This window comes from Orcinus orca, chromosome 16, assembly GCF_937001465.1.
Source record: "Orcinus orca chromosome 16, mOrcOrc1.1, whole genome shotgun sequence".
NCBI classification, from domain to species: Eukaryota; Metazoa; Chordata; class Mammalia; order Artiodactyla; family Delphinidae; genus Orcinus; species Orcinus orca.
In genome coordinates this window covers 30,830,408-30,851,369 of record NC_064574.1, presented here as the reverse complement: position 1 = coordinate 30,851,369, position 20,962 = coordinate 30,830,408, and the positions used below count along the sequence as shown (strand labels likewise).

The 20,962-nt window shown below is 40.0% G+C and overlaps 1 protein-coding gene across 3 annotated transcripts in view; it reads right to left on the bottom strand.

The window, feature by feature from the left end:
* Positions 1 to 20,962, bottom strand: part of ATRN (attractin) — a 175,848-nt gene that overhangs the window by 68,387 nt on the left and 86,499 nt on the right. For all 3 annotated transcript variants that reach the window (XM_033415733.2, XM_049698757.1, XM_004285303.3), the window contains exons 14-21: positions 20,593 to 20,731; positions 18,593 to 18,783; positions 17,042 to 17,261; positions 15,654 to 15,839; positions 14,897 to 15,130; positions 6,797 to 6,934; positions 3,554 to 3,647; positions 1,649 to 1,701 (exon numbers count right to left, since the gene is read on the bottom strand). In XM_033415733.2, the coding sequence (XP_033271624.1) occupies positions 1,649 to 1,701; positions 3,554 to 3,647; positions 6,797 to 6,934; positions 14,897 to 15,130; positions 15,654 to 15,839; positions 17,042 to 17,261; positions 18,593 to 18,783; positions 20,593 to 20,731 (1,255 nt within the window). The remainder of the gene's footprint in view (positions 1 to 1,648; positions 1,702 to 3,553; positions 3,648 to 6,796; positions 6,935 to 14,896; positions 15,131 to 15,653; positions 15,840 to 17,041; positions 17,262 to 18,592; positions 18,784 to 20,592; positions 20,732 to 20,962) is intronic.

The following is a 20,962-nucleotide window of genomic DNA, read 5'->3' as shown; positions in this document are numbered from 1 at the left end:
TGCGGTGGCCTCTCCCGTTGCAGAGCACGGGCTCCAGGAGCGCGGGCCTCAGTAGTTGTGACACGCGGGCTCAGTAGTTGTGGCTCGTTGGGCTCCAGAGCGCAGGCTCAGCAGTTGTGGCGCATGGGCCTAGTTGCTCCGCGGCATGTGGGATCTTCCCGGACCAGGGCTCGAACCCGTGTCCCCTGCGCTGGCAGGCGGACTCTCAACCACTGCGCCACCAAGGAAGCCCCCTCATTGTGGTTTTAATACACATATCCCAAATGTCTAATAATGTTACACATTTCTTCAAGTGCTTATTGGCAATTCGTCTATCTTCTTTGGTGAAATGTCTAGTCAAATCTTTGTCTGTTTTTAACTGAAATTGTCCCCTTATCCAGTTGTAAGAGTTCTTTATATATTCTAAATATAAACTCTTAATCAAAGATACACTTTGTAAACATTTTCCTTAGTCTGTAGCTGGTTGTTTACTTTTTTTAAAATTAATTTATTTATTTAATTTTGGCTGCGTTGGGTCTTCATTGCTGCGCGTGAGCTTTCTCTAGTTGTGGAGTGGGGCCTACTCTTCGTTGCCGTGTGTGGGCTTCTCACTGTGGTGGCTTCTCTTGTTGTGGAGCAAGGGCTCTAGGTGCGTGGGCTTCAGTAGTTGTGGCATGCAGGCTCAGCAGTTGTGGCTCGCGGGCTCTAGAGCACAGGCTCAGTAGTGGCGCATGGGCTTAGTTGCTCCATGGCATGTGGGATCTTCCCAGACCAAGGATTGAACCCGTGTTCCCTGAACTGGCAGGCAGATTCTTAACCACTGCACCACCAGGGAAGTCCCTTGTTTTTTACTTTTTAAACAGTATTTTTTAAAAACACAAGTTTTAAATTTTGATAAGTCCCAATAAATGAGTTTTTCTTTTATGAATTGTGCTTTTCGTATCACATCTAAGAACCTTCCCATATACAAGGGCATGAAGTTTTTCTCTTGTTTTTTTCTAGAAAAACACATTTATAGGTTCTAGCTGGACATGAATTTTGAGTGGACATTATTTTACCCAGAAAAGCCAGTATATAATTATAACAGAATGTGAAAACATTAGCTCATTTTCCTTTGGTTCCATAATCTGACCTAGTATGTGGATTCTCCTACAGGAAGAAAATGCATTTACCCATAAGGACCTGGTCACCTTTCCAGATTTACTGTTCACTGTAAGTTAGTCACTAGATATTTTATTTTACATATTAGTTCCTAGAGAGGTGGTTAACACAAATCAGTTTCAGAGGGAATAACTTCAACTATATTTTAAGAATTCTGTGTTTGATCGATCCTAAAATATGACATACAATGACCCCAACCACATAATGGCAAATGAAATAAGGTTTCAAGAGAATATAAATTAGGAAAGCCAGAGACGTATATCTCTGTACTCTTCCCTGATATCTGCTATGGACATACTGATATAAACCATAACCAGAATTAAAGCAGCCTAAAATAGTTTACATATGTATTAAATTTAATAGACTGTAACACATCAAATTAGGCGACACTTCTATGGGTGGTTACTATATTCCTATAGCACTTATCATTCTCAAACCATGTTAAAGAAAATAATGTTTTACTGAACTACTTTGCTTCTAGACAAATGAGAACTGCAAAAACACTTACAGTAACATGTTCCTTTGAGAGGGTTTCCTTGGTATCGATTTTCTACTTCACATCTAGGGGGAAACAAAATGAAGATTATTTTCTGTTGTTACTTAAAACAGAATCAACATTCACTTTAAAATCAAGTAGATCTTTTTATATAAACTACCAGTTTTTGAGTCAGTACAATTACATTCTTCACTGTTACTCAAATCAGATGGACTAACAAGACTTTGCATTCATTTTCAATGCTGACTGTCCAGCAGTTCACACCACCACCAACTGATAAACATTTGCCAAAGCACATGAGATAAATTCAAATAAAATAAAATTTAGATCCTATTATCACGAAAAACACATGTTCACTTTTGTATGGACTAAATATTCTTCTACAAGTGCAGTTAAAACATTTTTCAAATTGACTTACCTGTGGTTAGTTGCTAATAAAGTAATTAAGTTTTTATCCATTTTGGAATGTGTGGGTGTGGATGAGACTGTGGCAAAGGCAAACTGTTTAGAAGAGATTATGCCAAAAGATGTAAATGGTGGCTAAGTGGAAGAACGGCTATCTTACATGTGTTTTTCTCCTAGGGCCATCTAGCTGTCTGTTTTTATTACTGCAATAAAATCAGAGCTGTTACTGAAAAAAAAAAAAACATTTTTCATATATTCATTTTTCACTTTTCCTGGATAAATTGAACCTGTTCTTTAAATACAAGTGAGAGAAGGCTAAAAACCAAGAATCACTTAAAAAATAAAAAACCAAAAACAACCCTTGGACATGGTTCATCAGTCTGGAGAAAAAAATAAGTTCTAGTAAAAAAGAATTATTAATTTCCTCATAAATATCATCTATGAACATCAGTAAAACCCAGGCTCCCACTTTACAAAGTGATTCAGGCAGGCACAATAGCTATGAACTGTGAGGAAAGGAGGGGAAAGCTTGGGTCAAGTACTTTTGCCAGATAAATAATACAAGGATGTTGTGTCTTTTTATCTAGAGTGATTATCAGCACTTGTTTATATTTAAAATTTCCTAAAGAGAAAGTCTTTCACTAGACCTACACTTCATTTCTTTGTTGTATACCATTAACTGAAGGCAGGGGTGATTAATTTTGCTCTATTACATTTTTCTATTTAAAGGAACCTAGATTTAAAAATTAAATTTAGAGCTTATTTTATGAGGTTTTCTGGTGAGGGAGAGAGAAACTGGGGAATAATCTCTCTTGTTTCAACTCACCAGGACACTAAAAACAATTACCACTAGCCTCACTATTGATAGATGGGGAAAATGAGGCTTAACACCTCATTTTAAGTGATTTGCCTCAACAGCACCCTACTCAGTGGAGGCACAGCCAGGGCTGAATCCCCACATCTGCCTGATGCTGTTTGCATCCTCATGGATGGGAACTCCAAACTCTTCCCCGAAACATGTTTGACATACTTCACCAAGGAAAATGCTAGAACAGGGAGGGTGTGTTAAAGGCAAGATGACCTCTCTACTATTAGACAACCAAAATGCCAAATAAAATACTGTCCTGGAATACCAGCTCTTCTAACTCTATCTTTTAGGAAAATCTCCTGACATGACAAAAATCAAGTCGTTACTGAAGTTAAAAGACTAATCCAAGTCAGCAAGCAAGGAACTGTCAGTGTCACTCAAACATAAAATTGTGATTTAAAGAGCCATTAAGGAATTACTGCTAAACTGACAAACTTCCCAGTATGAAGGGTGACTAAATTACACCTATCTGAAGTAGAAAGGGCAAAATTTCAAATCAGTCAACTTGGGGATCCCTCAGAGCCCACGGCAACAAGGCCCAGAGAAAAAAGGGTGGCTCTTGGGGTTCAGGCAGTTTCACAGCCCCTCGGCCCTCCCTGATGAGGTGTGGCCTGTGGCAGGAGTCCCGGGAGTGTGGTACTCACAGCTGGCACTCGTCCCCCTTGACACCCTTGGTGGTGCAGAAGCACTTGCCCGTGTTGGTACTGCACAGCGATGCGTGCCCATTGCACTTGCATGCTGGGGAGAAGGAAAAGGAAAGCAGGTGGTCACAACTGGCTTAAAAGATTACCACTATTAGAGACTTTCCCTAAAACAAATAACATTATCTCAACTGGATTCAACAGGAAAGGCAGGTAAACTAAATGCATTCATTTAAGGGGTACAATTCTTGTTTTTTAGCTAGTGATTTATCTCAAATAATGTCAAGGCAACAGTAAAGAAGCCAAAGTCACAGGCCAGGAGGAAAGAGAAATGTCAGTGTCTGCTGCCAATGAGGTCATCCCTCTGCAATAGACTTTGCAAACATCTTTGCAATAGACTCTGTTTTTCACTATCACCATTCTCTCATTCACTCAATAAACATTTCTGAAGCATCTCCAGTATGGCACACAGACTAAGTCCCCGTCCTCAGAGACCTCTGAGTGATGACTGTCCTCTGGGGGGAGGGTTGGTCTGGCTAAGCTCTGCCTTAGCTGAGGAGACTTCTCCACAATGGCCACGCTTCTGAGGCAGGATTCCAATGGCAGGTCAGTGTTTCAGCGGCCCTCTAGGATTCACACCCTTGTCTGCCTTCTTCTTCCTTAACAGCAAATGACTCTTTTCATCTCCCTCATCTAGCCACCAACACATCTCCACCTTCTTTCATCCAACACATAGGTGTGAGCTATGACAAACTTTATACTCCAGGTGAAATAAATGAATCCTTTTGCTCAATACCTTTTCACTCTACAAACTGTTTTTCTGTGAATAAATTAAAAGTATTAGGCTGGAGATAGGTGTACTTTTAAAAGAAATCCGGTGGGGAAAAAAAATCCAAAGAAACCTATGAATAGAATAGTGCAGTGGGGAAGAAAATTTATGCTGGAGTAAGAAACACTAGCGTTCAACTCTGGGCTCTACTGAGGATGGAGAGAGGTGCAGTGTGTTAACAAAAGCAAAGGCCTAAAGTTCAGTTTGCCTGAGTTTGAATTCAGGTCCCTCCACTTAGCTCCCTTTCTAAGTCAGCCTCCTCATCCATGTGACAGGGATAATAACAGTGCCTATCCTGTAGGGTTTTGGGGAGGATTAAATGAGATAACACATGAATAAAACACAGTAAGCATTCAAAAAATCATCGCTGTTATCCATAGCTTAAGGACTATACAATTCTAAGAAGAAAACATTAAAGACTTGGTGTCACTCACAGTATTTTTAAATCATGCTTTCTATTATGGATTGCGACTCTGAAAAATAAAGCTACCTCTGAGTTCTGAACAACTGTACTCGGGCCCCACAGATGCCACAGAGGAGAATGTAATTTTTCTAAGATGAGAGCTGAAGATATGGGGACGATGGTACCCTCACAGTGGCACAACCAGGCCCAACAGCTAAAGTCACACATCCTGGATATGGTTCTCAGCATGGCCAAATCTCAGTGAGACCCTGGGCAGGCTACTTGATCCTGGGGATAATAAAAGCAGCACTGTCTCAGGTAGCTACCAGCACAATGCCTTGTATATACTCACCACTCAATAATGTCAGGTACTCTGATTTCTGTCTAATGGATGAAATCTATTCACAAAGAGTGAAAAAAGTTTTACTTAATACCTTTTAATCTGAGCAAGAAATTTTACTTAAGAGTGGTAAGAAAGGACATCAGAAGAGTAATAATAATCACTCACATCTACCTGTTATGTCCTGCTGACTGCTTTCATTTCAACAACCACCCTACTATCCCGATTTTACAGATGAAGGAACTAAACCCCAGAGAGGTTCCACTAGGACACTAACTCTCTTCTGGATGCTCTGGGGTCAGATTCTCAAGAACCATGCTAAGGAGTTTGGAGGTGGGATGTGACGAGTAGGTAGAGATTTTCCTTTCTTATTTATTTTCCTACTCAGACCTGATGGGTCTTTCCACTATAAACTAGAACAAACCAAAAAGTAGTTTATTGGTATCACTTGTCATTTTAAAAAATATAATTTGTGTACTAACAATAAAGTGTCCTTGTATGACTGATTCACTTTGTTATAAAGCAGAAACTAACACACCATTGTAGAGCAATTATACCCCAATAAAGATGTTAAAAAAAAAAAAAAAAAGGAAGTGTCCTACTACTTACAGGAATCTATTTGACATGTATGGGGAAACATGGGACTACTTAAATCTTTAAAAATAGTAGAAGTATTGAGGAGTCCAGCTCCTGGTTAAAAACCTACATGTGATTTTTGAGGCCGAACCATAGACAATGACAAAGGCTTTCCCTGGTGGGCCATACCAGGAAAACTGCCCTCCCCACACCAGCCTGGGTGGAAGTCTCTGAGGGGGGCTGAGTCAAGGTCTCAGGTCACCTGGCCAGCCACTCTCTTTCACATATTTGCATTCCTAGCTCAGGAATCTTCATTCCTAGGTCTCTTTATCTGAAGCCTTGGGCAGAGGTCTTCTTCAGTCACCTCTGCTGAGTTTCCATATGGAGGAGGAGGGGAACCTCAAAGAGGCTTTACCCACTCAGTCCCAGGTAGTTTTCCACTCTTAGTCCTTCCCCTTCACCCTCCCTCCTGACCCCAGGGGCCATAAAAGGCTTTTTGCTGGGCCTTTTGGTTCAGGGCTCCCTTAACAACAAGTTTTCCCTGAAGCCTATGCTGATCCACTTGACACTCAACCAGAGCACCATTCCAGGAGGGATAGTGGAACAAGGGGAGTCAGTGCTTTCTCCAGTGTAAGCCTCTTGCTTATACCATCAGAGTAAGTGATTAAAGGCTTAACTTCCTCATTTTTTTCTTTTTAATATTTATTTATTTGGCTGCGCTGGGTCTTAGTTGTGGCATGCAGGATCTTCGTTGCCTCACAGGGGATCTTTAGTTGTGGCATGCAGGCTCATCTTGCGGCATGTGGGATCTAGTTCCTTAACCAAGGATCAAACCCGGGCCCCCTGCATTGAGCGTGCAATCTTAACCACTGGACCACCAGGGAAGTCCTTCATTTTTGACTAGTTGCTTTAATGGCTACTCTGACACCAGGCAGCTCTGCTCTCTCTCCCCCAACTCAGCTGAGCTCCTGACAAGTATAACTTAAGAAATGCAATATCTGAAACCAAGTGGCTTTTTTCCTCCAAGATATACAAGTCAAACAGATGCATTATGTGCCACCTGGTTTGCAATCAGTAACCCTGAAAAATTTGACTTACGTTGACATTTTCCCCCATTGGTCGGATCACCATAGAAGCCAGATATGCAGGTCTCACAATGCTTGCCCGTGGTCAGGTTTTCACACTTCTCACAGATACTCTGATTAATGCATTTGCTGTGGCCATTGCACTGGCAAGCTGAAAGAAAGAATTTTAAGGGGCTTTTCCTATGGTAGAGCTGGGTGGAGTACGTTCCACAAGATTTATTTGCAACTATCTAAGTTCCTTATTGCTTCTAAATAATCATCAAAACTACTAAAAACTAGTTTGAGAAATAAGATCAAAACATCAAAAAAGAGCTAATTCAGGAAAATCAGAAATATACCAAGCAAGGTGAAAGTCCAGAGCCATTAAAAAAAAAGTTTTTGTTGTTATTAATTGTAAAAATAATATATGCTCATGATAGTAAATTTGAAAAATACAAGGAAAGGGAAAAAAAATCATATACAATTTCACCACCCAGAGATCACTGTCCACATTTGGATCCTTCCTTCCAATATTTTTTTCTATACAGTTTTACACAGTTGTGTTCATATTAATATTCAATTTTGATTTTTTAAAATGTAGATCACAATTATTTTACCACATTATTTTACCTATCATAAACAAAACTTTAAATGGCAGAATGATTTCTATGAAGCCAAACAGTCACTTAACCATTACATTTTGATATTTAGTTTGCTTTCAATTTTTCATTTTTAGAAAAATAACCATGTTTATATGTAAACATTTCTATAAGTGGAATTACTGATTCCTGATGCATACAGGAGTTTACAACTAGAAAGGCATATGAGGCCTGGACCTCTCAGGGCTGCTCAGGACAGTTGTGCACTGCATACTTCAGGTGGGGCCACTCATGTAGTGCACAACCTGTAAGCAGACCTGTCTTTTTTTCTCCTTAGCTCTATTGAGACATAACTGACATATAACATTGTGTAAATCTAAAGTGCACATTTAAAGTATACAATGTGTTGATTTGATACACTTACTGCAAAATGATGACCACCATAGCTATAGCTAACACCTGCATCATGTCACATAATTACCATTTCTTTTTTGTGGTGAAACATTTAAGATCTGCTCTTTTACAGATCTGTCTTGGTTGGTCAATGTCATACAGTCTCCACCTTGACAACTTTCCATGGCCTTGCACCTGTTCTGTTTACCCACCTGCTTTCTACCCCATCCCTGTAGGTATTTGAGTTGTTTTAAATAGACTGCAACTGAAGAACTTAAAAATGACTACATCAAATATTCCACCAAAATTGCTTAAGATCTGGGGACTATACATGTTTTTCCTGTGAAGATGAGCAACTGTGCACATAGCAAAAGGGCAAAGCACAACACACAAAAAATGTAATACCTAAAATCATTTACCAAAATATCTGTATTCTGGTTCAAGATAAAAAGATTGAACAAATGCTTCTCTCTCTCTTCCCCTTCAAGATCTCACTGAAATTACAGAAGAAACGTAAAAACAAGGGTTAGGGATAAGAGGAAAAGGCGCTATGAGAAGTACTGAGAGATACTTCTGAAGCACTGAATTTCTAGCCAGAACGCCCGAAGTGGGGAGGCACACGGCACAACCATGAACATGCCAAATGCATCCACACACCTGGTCCGTTGCTCCTTCCTTCCTCCACTGTGTAAGGAATGCAGACCATTCAACAACAGCCAGAGCAGACCAGAGCTGGAGAGCCCTGGTACTAGCTAGTCAGCCTCTCCCTTAGGATATCACACCACACCTTCACGACACCCAGTACGCATAAGCCTAGACATTCAGTTATAAATACAAATCAACCTTGAGGAATCACTAGTATGAGAAAATCATCAACCTAAAAGCACCACCTAGATAAACACACGGAACGACTAACTCTGAAGGAAGGATTAATGCAAGAAACTTAAGAGAATGAAAAATACTAATTTTAGTAAATTCAAGGAGGTTTCAGAGATCACTGCATTCATAAAATAAGAAAGCAAGCTCTGGAACAAACCTTCACAATATTTAGAGACCTTGCAAAATGAAAAGGATAAAACAAAATCAGATGCAAAACAAAAACCCTTCAATAGATTAAACAGGAGAACACATATAGCCAAAAAGCTACTTGCCAGAAAATAACAGGAACAGCTGTATGCCAACAAATTTGATCACTTAGATGAAATAGAAAAATTCCTATAAAATACAGGTTACCTAAACTGACTCAAGCAGAAATAGAAAAGCTGCCTGTATTATACTTTACTTACCTATACTAAGAGATTGAATGAATAATCAAAAATCTTCCCACAAAGAAAAATCCAAGCCCAGATGGCTTCACTGGTGAATTCTACCAGTACTTAAAGAAGAATTAATACCAATCCTTTTGCAAACTCTTTCACAGTAAATACAAGAGGAGGGAACACTTCCCTACTCACTCTGAAGCCAGTACTACCCTGGTACCAAAGCCAGACAGTCATAACAAGAAAGAAAATTATAGAACAGACCTATATCTCTCATGAAAATAGACACAAAATACCCACCTAGCAAACTAAATCCAGCAACACAGTAAACAGGATTATGCATCATAAGCAAATGGGCTTTATCCCAGGAATGAATGACTGGTTTGATATCCTTAAATCAATTAGTATAACGTAATATTAATAAACTAAAGAACAAAACCACATCACCATTGTGATACAGAAAATGCATTTGACAAAATCCAGCACCCAATCATGACAAAAGCCCTCAAAAATCTAGGAATAGAAGTAAAATTTCTCAACCTGATAAAGGACAAGTACGAAAAAACTAAGGCCAACATCATACATAATGGAAAAAGACTGAATTCTTTCCCTCTAAGATCAGGAACAAGAGAATGATGTCCACTCTCACCACTTTTATTCAACATTGTACTGGAATTTCTAGCCAGGGCAATTAGCACCCCCAAAATTTTTTTTTAAAAAGGTATCCAGATAGGAAAGACAGTAAAACTGTCTTTCTTAGTAAACAACACAACCTTGTATATAGAAAACCCTAATCCACTAAAAAACTAGTAGAAATAATGAGTTTAGCAAGGTTGCACAATACAAGATTAACATATTGTATTTCTACATATTAACAATGATCAGAAAACTAAATTAAGATAATTCCATTCACAATACCATGAAGAAGAATAAAATACTTTGTATAGTAAATTTAACAAAATAAGCATAAGATATATACATTGAAAACTTTATAAAACACTGCTGAAAGAAAATAAAAAACTAAAGAAATGAAAGACATTCCAGGTTCATAAACTAAAAGGCTTAATTAATATTGTTAAGATGGTAATATACCCCCAGTTGGTCTACAGATTCAATGCAATCTCTATCAGATGTCAGCTGGCTTTCTGTTGATGTTACTGAAACTGACAAGTTCATCCTAAAATTCATATGGAAATTCAAAGAACCCAGAACAGCCATAACAATCTAGGAAAACAAGAACAAAGTTGGAGGACTCAGACTTCCCAATTTCAAAACTTACTACAAAGCTACAGAAATCAAGAGTGTGATATCAGCATAAGGACAGACATATAGGTCAATGCAATAGAAATGAGAGTCCAGAAATAAGTTCTTACATTCAACTGATTTTCAACAAATGTGCTCCCAAAATTCAATAGTAAAAAAATAGTCTTTTCAACAAATGGTACAGGGACAACTGATTAACTACATGCAAAAAGATAAATTTGGACCCCTACCTCACACCATACACAAAAATTAACTCAAAATGAATTATGGAACTAAATACAAAGAGATAAACCTATGTAACCTTAAAGAGAAAACACAGGAGTAATTGTGATTTTTGGGTTAGTTAGGCACTGACTTCTTAGATACAATACCAAAAGCACATGGGATAAACAAAATCTTTTGTATTTCAAAAGATACCATCAAGAAAGTATGTAAAGCAATTATACCCCAATAAAGATGTTTAAAAAAAAAAAAAAAAGAAAGTAAAAAGAGGGCTTCCCTGGTGGCGCAGTGGTTGAGAGTCCGCCTGCTGATGCAGGGGACATGGGTTCGTGCCCTGGTCCGGGAAGATCCCACATGCCGCGGAGCGGCTAGGTCCGTGAGCCATGGCCGCTCAGCCTGGGCATCCGGAGCCTGTGCTCCGCAACGGGAGAGGCCACAACAGTGAGAGGCCCGTGTACTGCACCCACCCCCCCCCAAAAAAAAAGAAAGTAAAAAGAAACCCATGGAATGGGAGAAAATATTTGCAAACTGTATAACCAATAAGGGACTTGTATCTAGATTCATAAAGAACTCTAATACGTCAACAGTAAAAAGATAATGTAATTTAAAACTGGGCAAAGAATTTGAATAGACAGTTCTCCAAACACATATAAATGGCCAATAGGATGCTCAACTTCATTAGTCATTAGGGAAATGCAAGTCAAAACCACAGTGAGATACCATTTCTCATATACTAGAACAGCAACAATCAAACAGACACATGTATTGATAAGGATGTGGAGAAATCTGAACCTTTCTATACTGCTAATGAGAATGAAAAATGGTACAGCTACTTTGGAAAACTTTGTGCCCATTATTCCCCATTTCTTTCCCTGGCCCTAGGCAACCACTAATCTACTTCTTGTCTCTATTTATTTGCCCTTTTTTGGACATTCCATATAAGTGATATCATATAATATATAGCCTTTGTATCTGACTGCTTTTGCACAGCATATTTTCGAGGTTCATTCATGTTGTAGAATATATCAGTACTTTATATTCCTTTTTATTGCCAAATAGTATTCCATTGTATGAATGTACCACATTTTGTTTATCCACTCGCTGGCTGACAGACATCTGGGTTGTTGCCACTTTTGTCTATTATGAATAATACTTCTATGAGCACTCCATACAAGTTTTTTTTTTAATTAATTAATTAATTTATTTTTATTTTTGGCTGTGTTGGGTCTTTGTTGCTGCGCGTGGGCTCTTCTCTAGTTGCGGCGAGTGGGGGCTACTCTTTCTTGCGGTGAGCAGGCTTCTCACTGCAGTGGCTTCTCTTGTTGAGGAGCACAGGCTCTAGGTGCACGGGCTTCAGTAGTTGTGGCTTGCAGGCTCTAAAGCGCAGACTCAGCAGTTGTGGTGCACCGGTTTAGTTGTGCTGTGGCATGTGGGATCTTCCCTGACCAGGGCTTGAACCCGTGTCCCCTGCATTGGCAGGTGGATTCTCAACCACTGCACACCCAGGGAAGCCCCTCAGTACAAGTTTTTGTGTGGACATATATTTTCAATTCTCTTGGGTATATACTGGGCTATATGATGGATCTATGTTTAACTTTTTGAGGAACTGCCAAATTGTTTTCCAAAGTGGCTACAGAATTTTACATTCCTACCAACAATTTATGAGGATTCCAGTTTCCTAAATGATGTTGAGCATATTTTCATGTGCTTATTTGAGTTTAAAGAGTTCTTTATGTATTCTGGACATTAGCTTCTTATCAGACATATAATTCGTAAATATTTTCCTACATCCTGTGTATTTTCATTTTACCTGATATATTCTTGATATTAGTGGAAAAGCACAAATTTAACTATTTCATTAATCAAACCACTAGTAGATTAGAAATACAACTGTAGATCCTCCAAAATCTTAGGAAAAAAGGAACAAAGAGAATTTAATCCAGTTCTGTAGATAAAAAGCTGGTTTCTCATTTTATTTTGCATTTTCCTGCTCTACTTCCTTTTCTGAGAATGACTTTATATACTTTTGATAGGAACAGGATAAAGGGAGAAAGTAGGTGATTAAATAGTTAATTCCACTAGGGGACTGTAAGTGGAAAAAAATATGAGAGACCCCTGTAAGTTAATGATCACTCAAGAAAGCAGGTTTGCTTAACCACAAAACTAAGCAGGCCTGCTTAGCAACAAAACCATGCAACAGAAGCATGAGACACGCCCCAAAACAATAAAACAATGGTGGCATGAGACCCACATCCTGCCCAGTAAGCTCGTAAGTTAATGACCCCTAAGACATGCTCTCTGCACACATAAAAAACAATAATTTATGGAAGGGTGACATTCAAAGTGAAAGACCCTTATTGTACTGAAACCTAAAATAATTTTTCTATAATGTCATGACAGTCCTGGCTTGACCATGTAGGGACAAGAAAACTCCCCTGCCCAACCTGGAGGAGGAGCTTATGATGGAAGCCTGATGTCTACTCAAGAATGAGGAAGAAGGTGGTCTTTTCCCCCACCCCATTTTTCCTTTGATTATAAATCTGTAGCCCACTAAGTTCTCGGAGTGTGGCACCCTCTTGCCAGCTCACCTGTAAGCCTCACAAGTGTCCTATTCTAATAAATCCCTTCTTATCTATCACTTAGCACCTAGATGAATTCTTTCTGTGCTGAGACATAAAGGACTGGAGCTCCTTGGAGCGCCATGGTGCTCACCCCCAACCCCCGGGGGAAAAGACACCTAGCAGTTTCACTTTGCCCACTTTTTCTGTTGGGTCGACATTCAGCTTTATTTTTCTGACATTCAGCTTTATTTTTCTGGAGGGTAGAGGTTTACATACTCTGGATGATAATCATTTGTTATATACCCTGCAGATATTTTCTTCCAGTCTGCCTGTGGCCCTTTATCTTTGTTTACAGTGGTCTTTCCCTTATAGAAGTCCTCACAAAGAACCCAGTGCTCAGGGGCAATGTCTGGCAGGTTCTTGGAGATATTCTTATCCACTCATCTCTTGGGAGTCTTTGCACCTGCCTAGCATCTCCCAACTGCTCTGGAGGCCCATCAGTACATTCCTGAGATTTACTGAAAGTTTGAATCAAAGGTCAATTTTTCAGGGTTGGTTTCTCAGGACAGCTACCATAGCAGGTCTAGGATCAAGGTTTAGGTCAACTCAAGGTCTGTTCCTTCTGGCATCAACCATTGGAAAGGATAGGAAGGAAGGAGAAGGAGAAGGGAAAGGAGAGAGGGAAGGAGTGGGGAGGGGAGAAGAGGGCAAAGAGAGGGGAGGAGGGAGAGAGGGAAGCAGGCAGGCAGGCTGAATTTTTCCTTTTTTCTTCATGTCAAAGGGAAAGAGATGGTTTTCCTTCTCCCTTTTCTTAGAGCATTTCAGTAAGAAAACCTGTATTAAAAAACCCTTCCTGTTCCTTTGATATGTATATGTATGAAAAATTTTAAACCTAAATAAGCCTCTAGTCAGCACTACAAAGCAGAGATGTTTTCCTTAAGTGCTTAAAAGCCATCTCTTTGAAATGTACACATCAAGGGAGCCAGCCCCCCTCCCCTTGCTGTGGGAATGGGTCCAAACTGTAACCACCTGCTTGCCTTAAAGATACAAGTTTGTTTTCTCCTTTGGGTAAAGGCAATTAACTAACCTAGGTGGCCTCCCCAATTACCAGGTAAATTCAGAATGAACTGTGAAAGAATGTAGAGCAAATAGTGCTGTCAAATCCTCACATGAAGACAAGTTATCTTCATTTTGAGAACATGTATATAATGGATTATATACGCTGGGATATTTAAAAGGGTAGAATTTCCCTCTGTTTTTGCAATCTCATTAGTGGATTGCTGCGATGTGGGCCACAACCTGGTTTAATGCTTATTCAATAATAAAACTGTTTCTTTCTTTTCTACATCTGTGGAGAGGAATTTCTGGGTTGGCAGTAGATTTTATTTTTAATTTTTCCCTACAATTGCCAAAATGTATTTTTAAGTAAAAAGCAAACTGTAGAACAATATATCATATGCATAGTGTACAGCATAGTATTTTTATTTTAAAAACTATACATCTAGAGGTATCTATATTATACTGTTAAAAGTTTTTCCTTCTAGAGACGAGAAGAGGAATTCTAGTTTTTATTTTACCTACATCTGTAATAGTCGATTTTTTACAATGAACTCATTTCAATACTTTTGTAATGAAAGTTAGCAAGACAACTCACTTAAAGTCCTTAGTATTTTCATTAATTGACATTAAAAATATTTTTCACATGAAACAAATAGTTTCCTAAACTATCTGTTATTTTTTTCTTAAAGAAATCCATATAAATAATGTAGCTTTCAAGGCTTTATTCTTTGTAAATAGGTAGTGAAACACTTGATTTTGGATACACAAGACATCTTACCTGGACAATGAATGAAAGACCAGTTGTATCTGCTGTCCTCCAGACACATGCTGGAATTGAGAAGGGGCTGTGGATAGGAATTTCCTGTAGGGGCCTGAGAAGGCATTTTCACTGGTCCTTTATAGGAGCCCTCTGTGCATTTCCCTTTGCCAGTATTGCTGGGATCAGTACACCAGCCACAGCCTGGTTGCTCCAAGCAGTGACTACAGGTACAGTAGCCTGAACAATTTTCAGCTGTAAAAAAACATACGTTACAATTCACTATCATATGTAGTCTTAAATTCATTGTATTTAAATTACCTTTTTCTTTAACAGACTATTCAACTTCTGTGAGTCAAAATTCCTATTCTATTGTGATTGTTTAAATGACATAATAAAACTTTAAAAAGCCCAATATCTTGTCCAACATATAATAGAGACTCCTCCCCTCCTCTCTCAATCTCAGGATGTTTAGAGATCATCTCCTGGAAATCACTTCTTTATGAATTAGGAGATTAAGATGTCGAGATATTACATGGATTGAGCAATATAATACTGAGGCTGGGCAAATTATTTCTGTACCCTGTGATCCATCCTACAGTTGTTTACTTGTGTCATTGTTCTTGGTTCTGTATGCGGGTTCACATCAGGCAGTCTCTGGACAGTCCTGAGCAGGAGGTCAAGTCTGGTCTCATCCCTAGAATTTTCAGAGGCTGACAGCACTGCCCTACACACAGGAGTTGTCACCCATACTGCCTAGAGCTCACTTTTCACTCACGGGGGCAGCTGCTCATGGTATACCACTCCATACACTGGCCAAAAGGGAAGGAGGCCACGTAGGCATTGGAGTCCACGCACTGCTTCATGTTGCTGCACCACATGCACTCGGAGCTGCCGCTGGTACACTCCCCACATGCCGTCCGCAAGGCACACGGTGTCCGGCACTGCTTGGCACTGTGGTTTGCTGGGAAGTAAACCGAAGAGAGACACTTAGAGCTCCCACTATGTCAGCTAAGGTCAAAGGTTTTTCAATGTGGGTTGTGACCCACTAGTGTGTCATGAAATCAATTCAGTGGGTTACACTAAATGCAGAAGAAAATAGAAAGTCTTAGGTCATCAAGTACTATTTAGTCAAGTATATTTATATACTTGGGGGAAAAACAGTTTTTCTTTTCCAAGAGCATTAAGGACAGACATGAGGGAACAAGCTAATCTTTCCATATGAGTAGAGGTTCTAAAGCTCCTTATAATATAGGAGACCCAGGATGAACTTCAGGGGTTTTACAACCCACCTGAATATACAAAATTGCATCTTTGTATATTCTGGGGGAAAAAGAACCACAGCATTCATTAAATTCACCAAAGCACTCAGGATCCAAAATGGCTGAAAAGTTTCCCTAGATATTACACTTTAAGGTGACCCCTACAGTGCTATGAATTCTCTTCCACACCTCTGTATTCCTCAGACAAATGACAGTACCTTCCTAAAATAAGACATGATGTCAATGGAGTCCAGTCTCCCAAAAGCAGCCACAGAATTCCAACTACTGCTTGTAAGTACCTCTGCAGGAGGAGGACACTGGTCTAGGGCTGCAAATGCCACCCCTGTGCCTGCCTTTAGGAAGCCTAAATGTGCCTAGAGAGCTTCAAGCCTGTGAAGCTACTCCAAGTGTCCGGTCCTTCAGCACCCTCCTGCAGCTTTATAATGCTGAAGGTTTGCTTCTGCTTCCTGACACAGAGCTACTCCCATCATTTTTCTCCCCACTGACACTATCTTTCTGCCCATTGTCCCTGCAGTGATCTGCTTGCTTTTCTGATCTTTTCTTTGGATTTTTTGTTCTTTCTTCCACAATATTTCCCTGCCAACACCAAGAAATTTGCCTTTCAGAGAAATTATCAATACTTTTTGTGGTCAACAAACCAATCAATCTCATGGTTAATCAGAATATTAGTGTTAGTTATTTTTGGTTTTGTTCATGGCTCACATTATTCAGAGTCAAACACTATTTCCTTCTGCTTTAAAAATTCTGTGTTACACTCTGCTTCATATGCTTGAAATCAATACTCCATCGGTTTTTCATGAAAATTTCATAATACTTAACTATGCCTTCTACAGTTTCTCTTTCGACGAACTTCCAGTAACGCATAATTCAGCCATATACTTACCAGGTCTTTCACAGACACTACCATTGAGTGGGTTGATGCAGGTTGCAGCTTTTAAGCCCGAAGTACTGGGTTCGGACAAAATTCCACAGAATCCAGCATCACTGGGCTCAGATGGCATCCACTGTAGCAAACTATTTGTGAATGGGGACATATCTTCCCAGCACCAGTAGGACACATTGATCTTCCGAAGGCCAACCCACGGGGTTAAGGTGAGCTTGGACTGTAGGCAAAACAGGCACAGCTATGAATATAATCAATGTCTTGACCAAAACTGGATTCTAGACAAAAACCATTAAGTTACATACATCCAAAAGATAAAGGAAAACCTCCCTATCCCGATTCAGCAATGGTAGATTACTGCAGACCATCATTTTTCTGTTACATATCATGCCTGGCACTTTAATATGGCCATTTTACAAAGGACAGAAATATAGTTCGGAGAAGATATCAATATCAAAGTAATAATCAAGTTCCTAAATTTCTACATGCTATGACAAATGCTATGAAGGAATGACCAAACCCAACTTGGTTTAAATGTCTATTTATACGTGAAATCATTGTATCGATATTTATGAAATACCAGTTATATGCCTATCATTATCTAAGCCTGTTTTGGAAGCTCTGGCTAGTTCAGGCTTAGATAAATGATGATTAAAGATTCCCACCTTCAGCTGGGGAGGTGGGGGGTATTGGCTGTCACCGAATTTATAGAGAAAATAGGACAATGAATTCCTGGGAAAGTCTGTCTCAGATGCCACATGTAGCCAAAACCCAGACCCCACTTCCTATGTCCTTCCCAAGGAAGTGCTTCCCATTCCTCCTACCTGCTTGACATTTCCCCCTAACTGTTCTATACCAAAGACAATGTTGTTGAAAGAGCCGTTGTCTTGTATCTACTTGACTGAGGGTAGGACCACAGTTCTAGGGCTCTGGACTAAAAAAGACAAAATGTGACTGTGGAATATCAACTACAAGCTGCCTGAGAGTACTGGGTGGACAGGAAGAGAACTTGGGGACTTTCTGTGCTCAGAAACTCCTGATAAGAAGATGCCCTCTCCTTTTGGCTTGGTCAGATCTAAGAAAGACCCAAATGGATGTCTATTTCTTAGGATGATTAGCATTAAATCATATTACAAACTGTAATAATACCTGAAATCTGAGAGACTCAGGTGGCTTAATTCAGCTCAGCTAATTAGTAATGGCATTCCCCTCCCCCACCCCAACAGAACCTAGGGATAAAACAGATATGAAATCATCTACTGATGTCACAGGATATGTGCATATGTAAACATGCTACTGTTCAATACACATGTAATTATTGATATATCTTATAATTTAATGAAATATGACTAATAAAAATAAGGTGTTGGAAATTTAAAGATAAGAAAGAATTTATTAAAAGAAGAGAATTTGACAGTGCAGTTCCATAGTGTATTACACTGCACCTACTAGCATTCCTCCTGCTGCCAAGCACATCACAGGTAAGCTGTAGTCATGCTGTCAGTAGAAGGATGGATACTAGAAACTTAATTTCCAAAGATTTTAACTCACCATGCTCTGCGATGACTGCATGATTCGCAGCTGCTTAAGGACAAATTCCACCTTCTTCTGGGTTGTAAGAGAAGCCAAAAAGGCATTGTGGTTCCTACAGGACAATTTTGCATTGTCATAATTCTCTTTGGCAGTAGTAATTTTCAGACATGAGTTTCCAACCAAATGCCAGCCAATGCCACAGATATTTTCTTTATTAAAGAGGGGAGAGAAAAACAAAGAGTTTTAGAAATCACACAAAACTACGTATATTAGCAGCTTGAACTGCTGAAAACCTAAAGGGCTTTTGTGAGCTGAATTCTAGATACTTCATTCAGATGTGGTGAGTGCATCAGACACATTACTAAGAACCAAATACAGAATACACACAAGAATTTTTTAAATGTTTATCAGTCATATTTCCTGGATCTCAAGATGCATATTCTGAGGTCAACCCTCCTATGTTTTAGAGGAAAACATTTGTTTGATGTCACTGTTAAACTTATAAACCTCCTTTTGAAGAAAAATCAGAAACAAGGCTAAAATCCTAAGAGCAGAAAAATGAATATGCATTATTGGAAAGATGGGGTGGAAAACTGCAAGAACAGAAATGAGTTGGTGAGTGAGCAAGCTGCACTGTTTTCACATCAAGTGAAACAAAACATCCAAAAAGTGAGGTGGAAAGAGGATTTTTGGGAAATAAACCGAAGTGCTACAGTACACCAGGTAAGTTTGTAATCTGCTACTGTGACGTCCCTGTACCCACCCAAGGAACTGCAGAAGCTATACATGCTTCCTGGAAGACAGTGCACGAGCAAAGCAACTTCACTGGAACCAAAGTACCCTGGAGATGCCCTCAACAATGTTCATCAACAGCCAGTGAGATAAACGGAAGGTGCCACAGGAAAGGGATCATTTCAGAGCAGATAAAGACTTGTTCCTCAAAGTGTGGCATCAGTGTCATTGCTCGCTGAAATGCAGATTCTAGGGCCCCACCACAAATCTGTGCCAGAATCTGGCTTCTAGCAAGACCCCCAGGTACTCTGCTATGCCCTAAAGTTTGAGATGCAATGAGGTAAAAGAACAAGAACCCCACTCTAGCAAGCTGAATCAAGTACTTCCGAAGGATTTCAAGAGGGGCCCCAGTAGACTCCAGCTACCCTGTACTTGTGTTGCACAGAGCCAAAGAAGTCCCCTTCCTGGGCTTCCTGGTTGAGCAAATATATCATACAGTTTCAGCCATGGCTGGCTGGCTTCAGGCCCCCAACTCATCATCCTGAACCTCAGAAGTGCTATAAATTGAGGTATCTGGGGCTGGGGTCATCCCAGGAGGTGCTGCTGACAGAGACATCTCTCCTTTCCTTCTTATCAGAAGGTGCTGAAAACCTGATCCCAGTGGTCAGTAAGAAGTACTCTTCATAAAGTGTACAGCAGGGGCTTCCCTGGTGGCGCAGTGGTTGAGAGTCTGTCTGCCGATGCAGGGGACACGGGTTCGTGCCCCGGTCCGGGAAGATCCCACATGCTGTGGAGTGGCTAGGCCCATGAGCCATGGCCGTTGAGCCTGCATGTCCGGAGCCTGTGCTCTGCAATGGCAGAGGCCACGGCGGCGGGAGGCCCGCATACCGCAAAAAAAAAATAAAAATAAAAAAATGAAGTGCCCAGCAGACTGGCTGCTGAGACTGCTGCTTTCTACTCCCAGGTTACCGTAGAGTGGGGTAGGGACAATGGAGAGTGGGGTTGGGACAAGAGAGCAGGCTCAATGACACAGAGTCAAGCTGTCCTTGATTCTCCACAGCAGCAGATGACGCTTCACTTTCTTTCAAAGGATGGTAGAAGTAAATACTTAAGAACTGTATTTCTGCTTTAAAATATAACAAACCACAATAGTGGTGACGGGGAATGAATGGATAAAATGAGTTCGCCCCTTTTGCAGGGTTCAATCTAGGCTGCACAGTATTGAGGGTGTGTGCGTGTGAAGTCTTTGGACCCACACACATCAAGATGCCCCTGGCAAGGCCTACCAGGCAGGGCGATGCACTCCTGATTCCGAGGCTCCCACTGGCAGTTCTGGTCCAGGGCACAGCTCCTGCAGCTGGTCTTCTTGTTACAGTAGTACATGGGGTTATCCTTGGGGCAATGATCGTACCTGGAAATGGAGATCTAGAATACAATGGACAAAAGCTTTTCTCTTATATCCACAGAGAGAACTCATGGCAAGAACAAATAGGATACTAAAAACAACAGTCTAACTGAGGAAGCAAACTACAAATACATACATACATAAATAAATAAATAAGATGTAGATGAAGCAGCACTGCAGTGGAAACACTATAGTGAAATGTTCTGTTCAAGGACATGCCTTTACCTGGCAAGGAAGCAGTGCATTCTTTT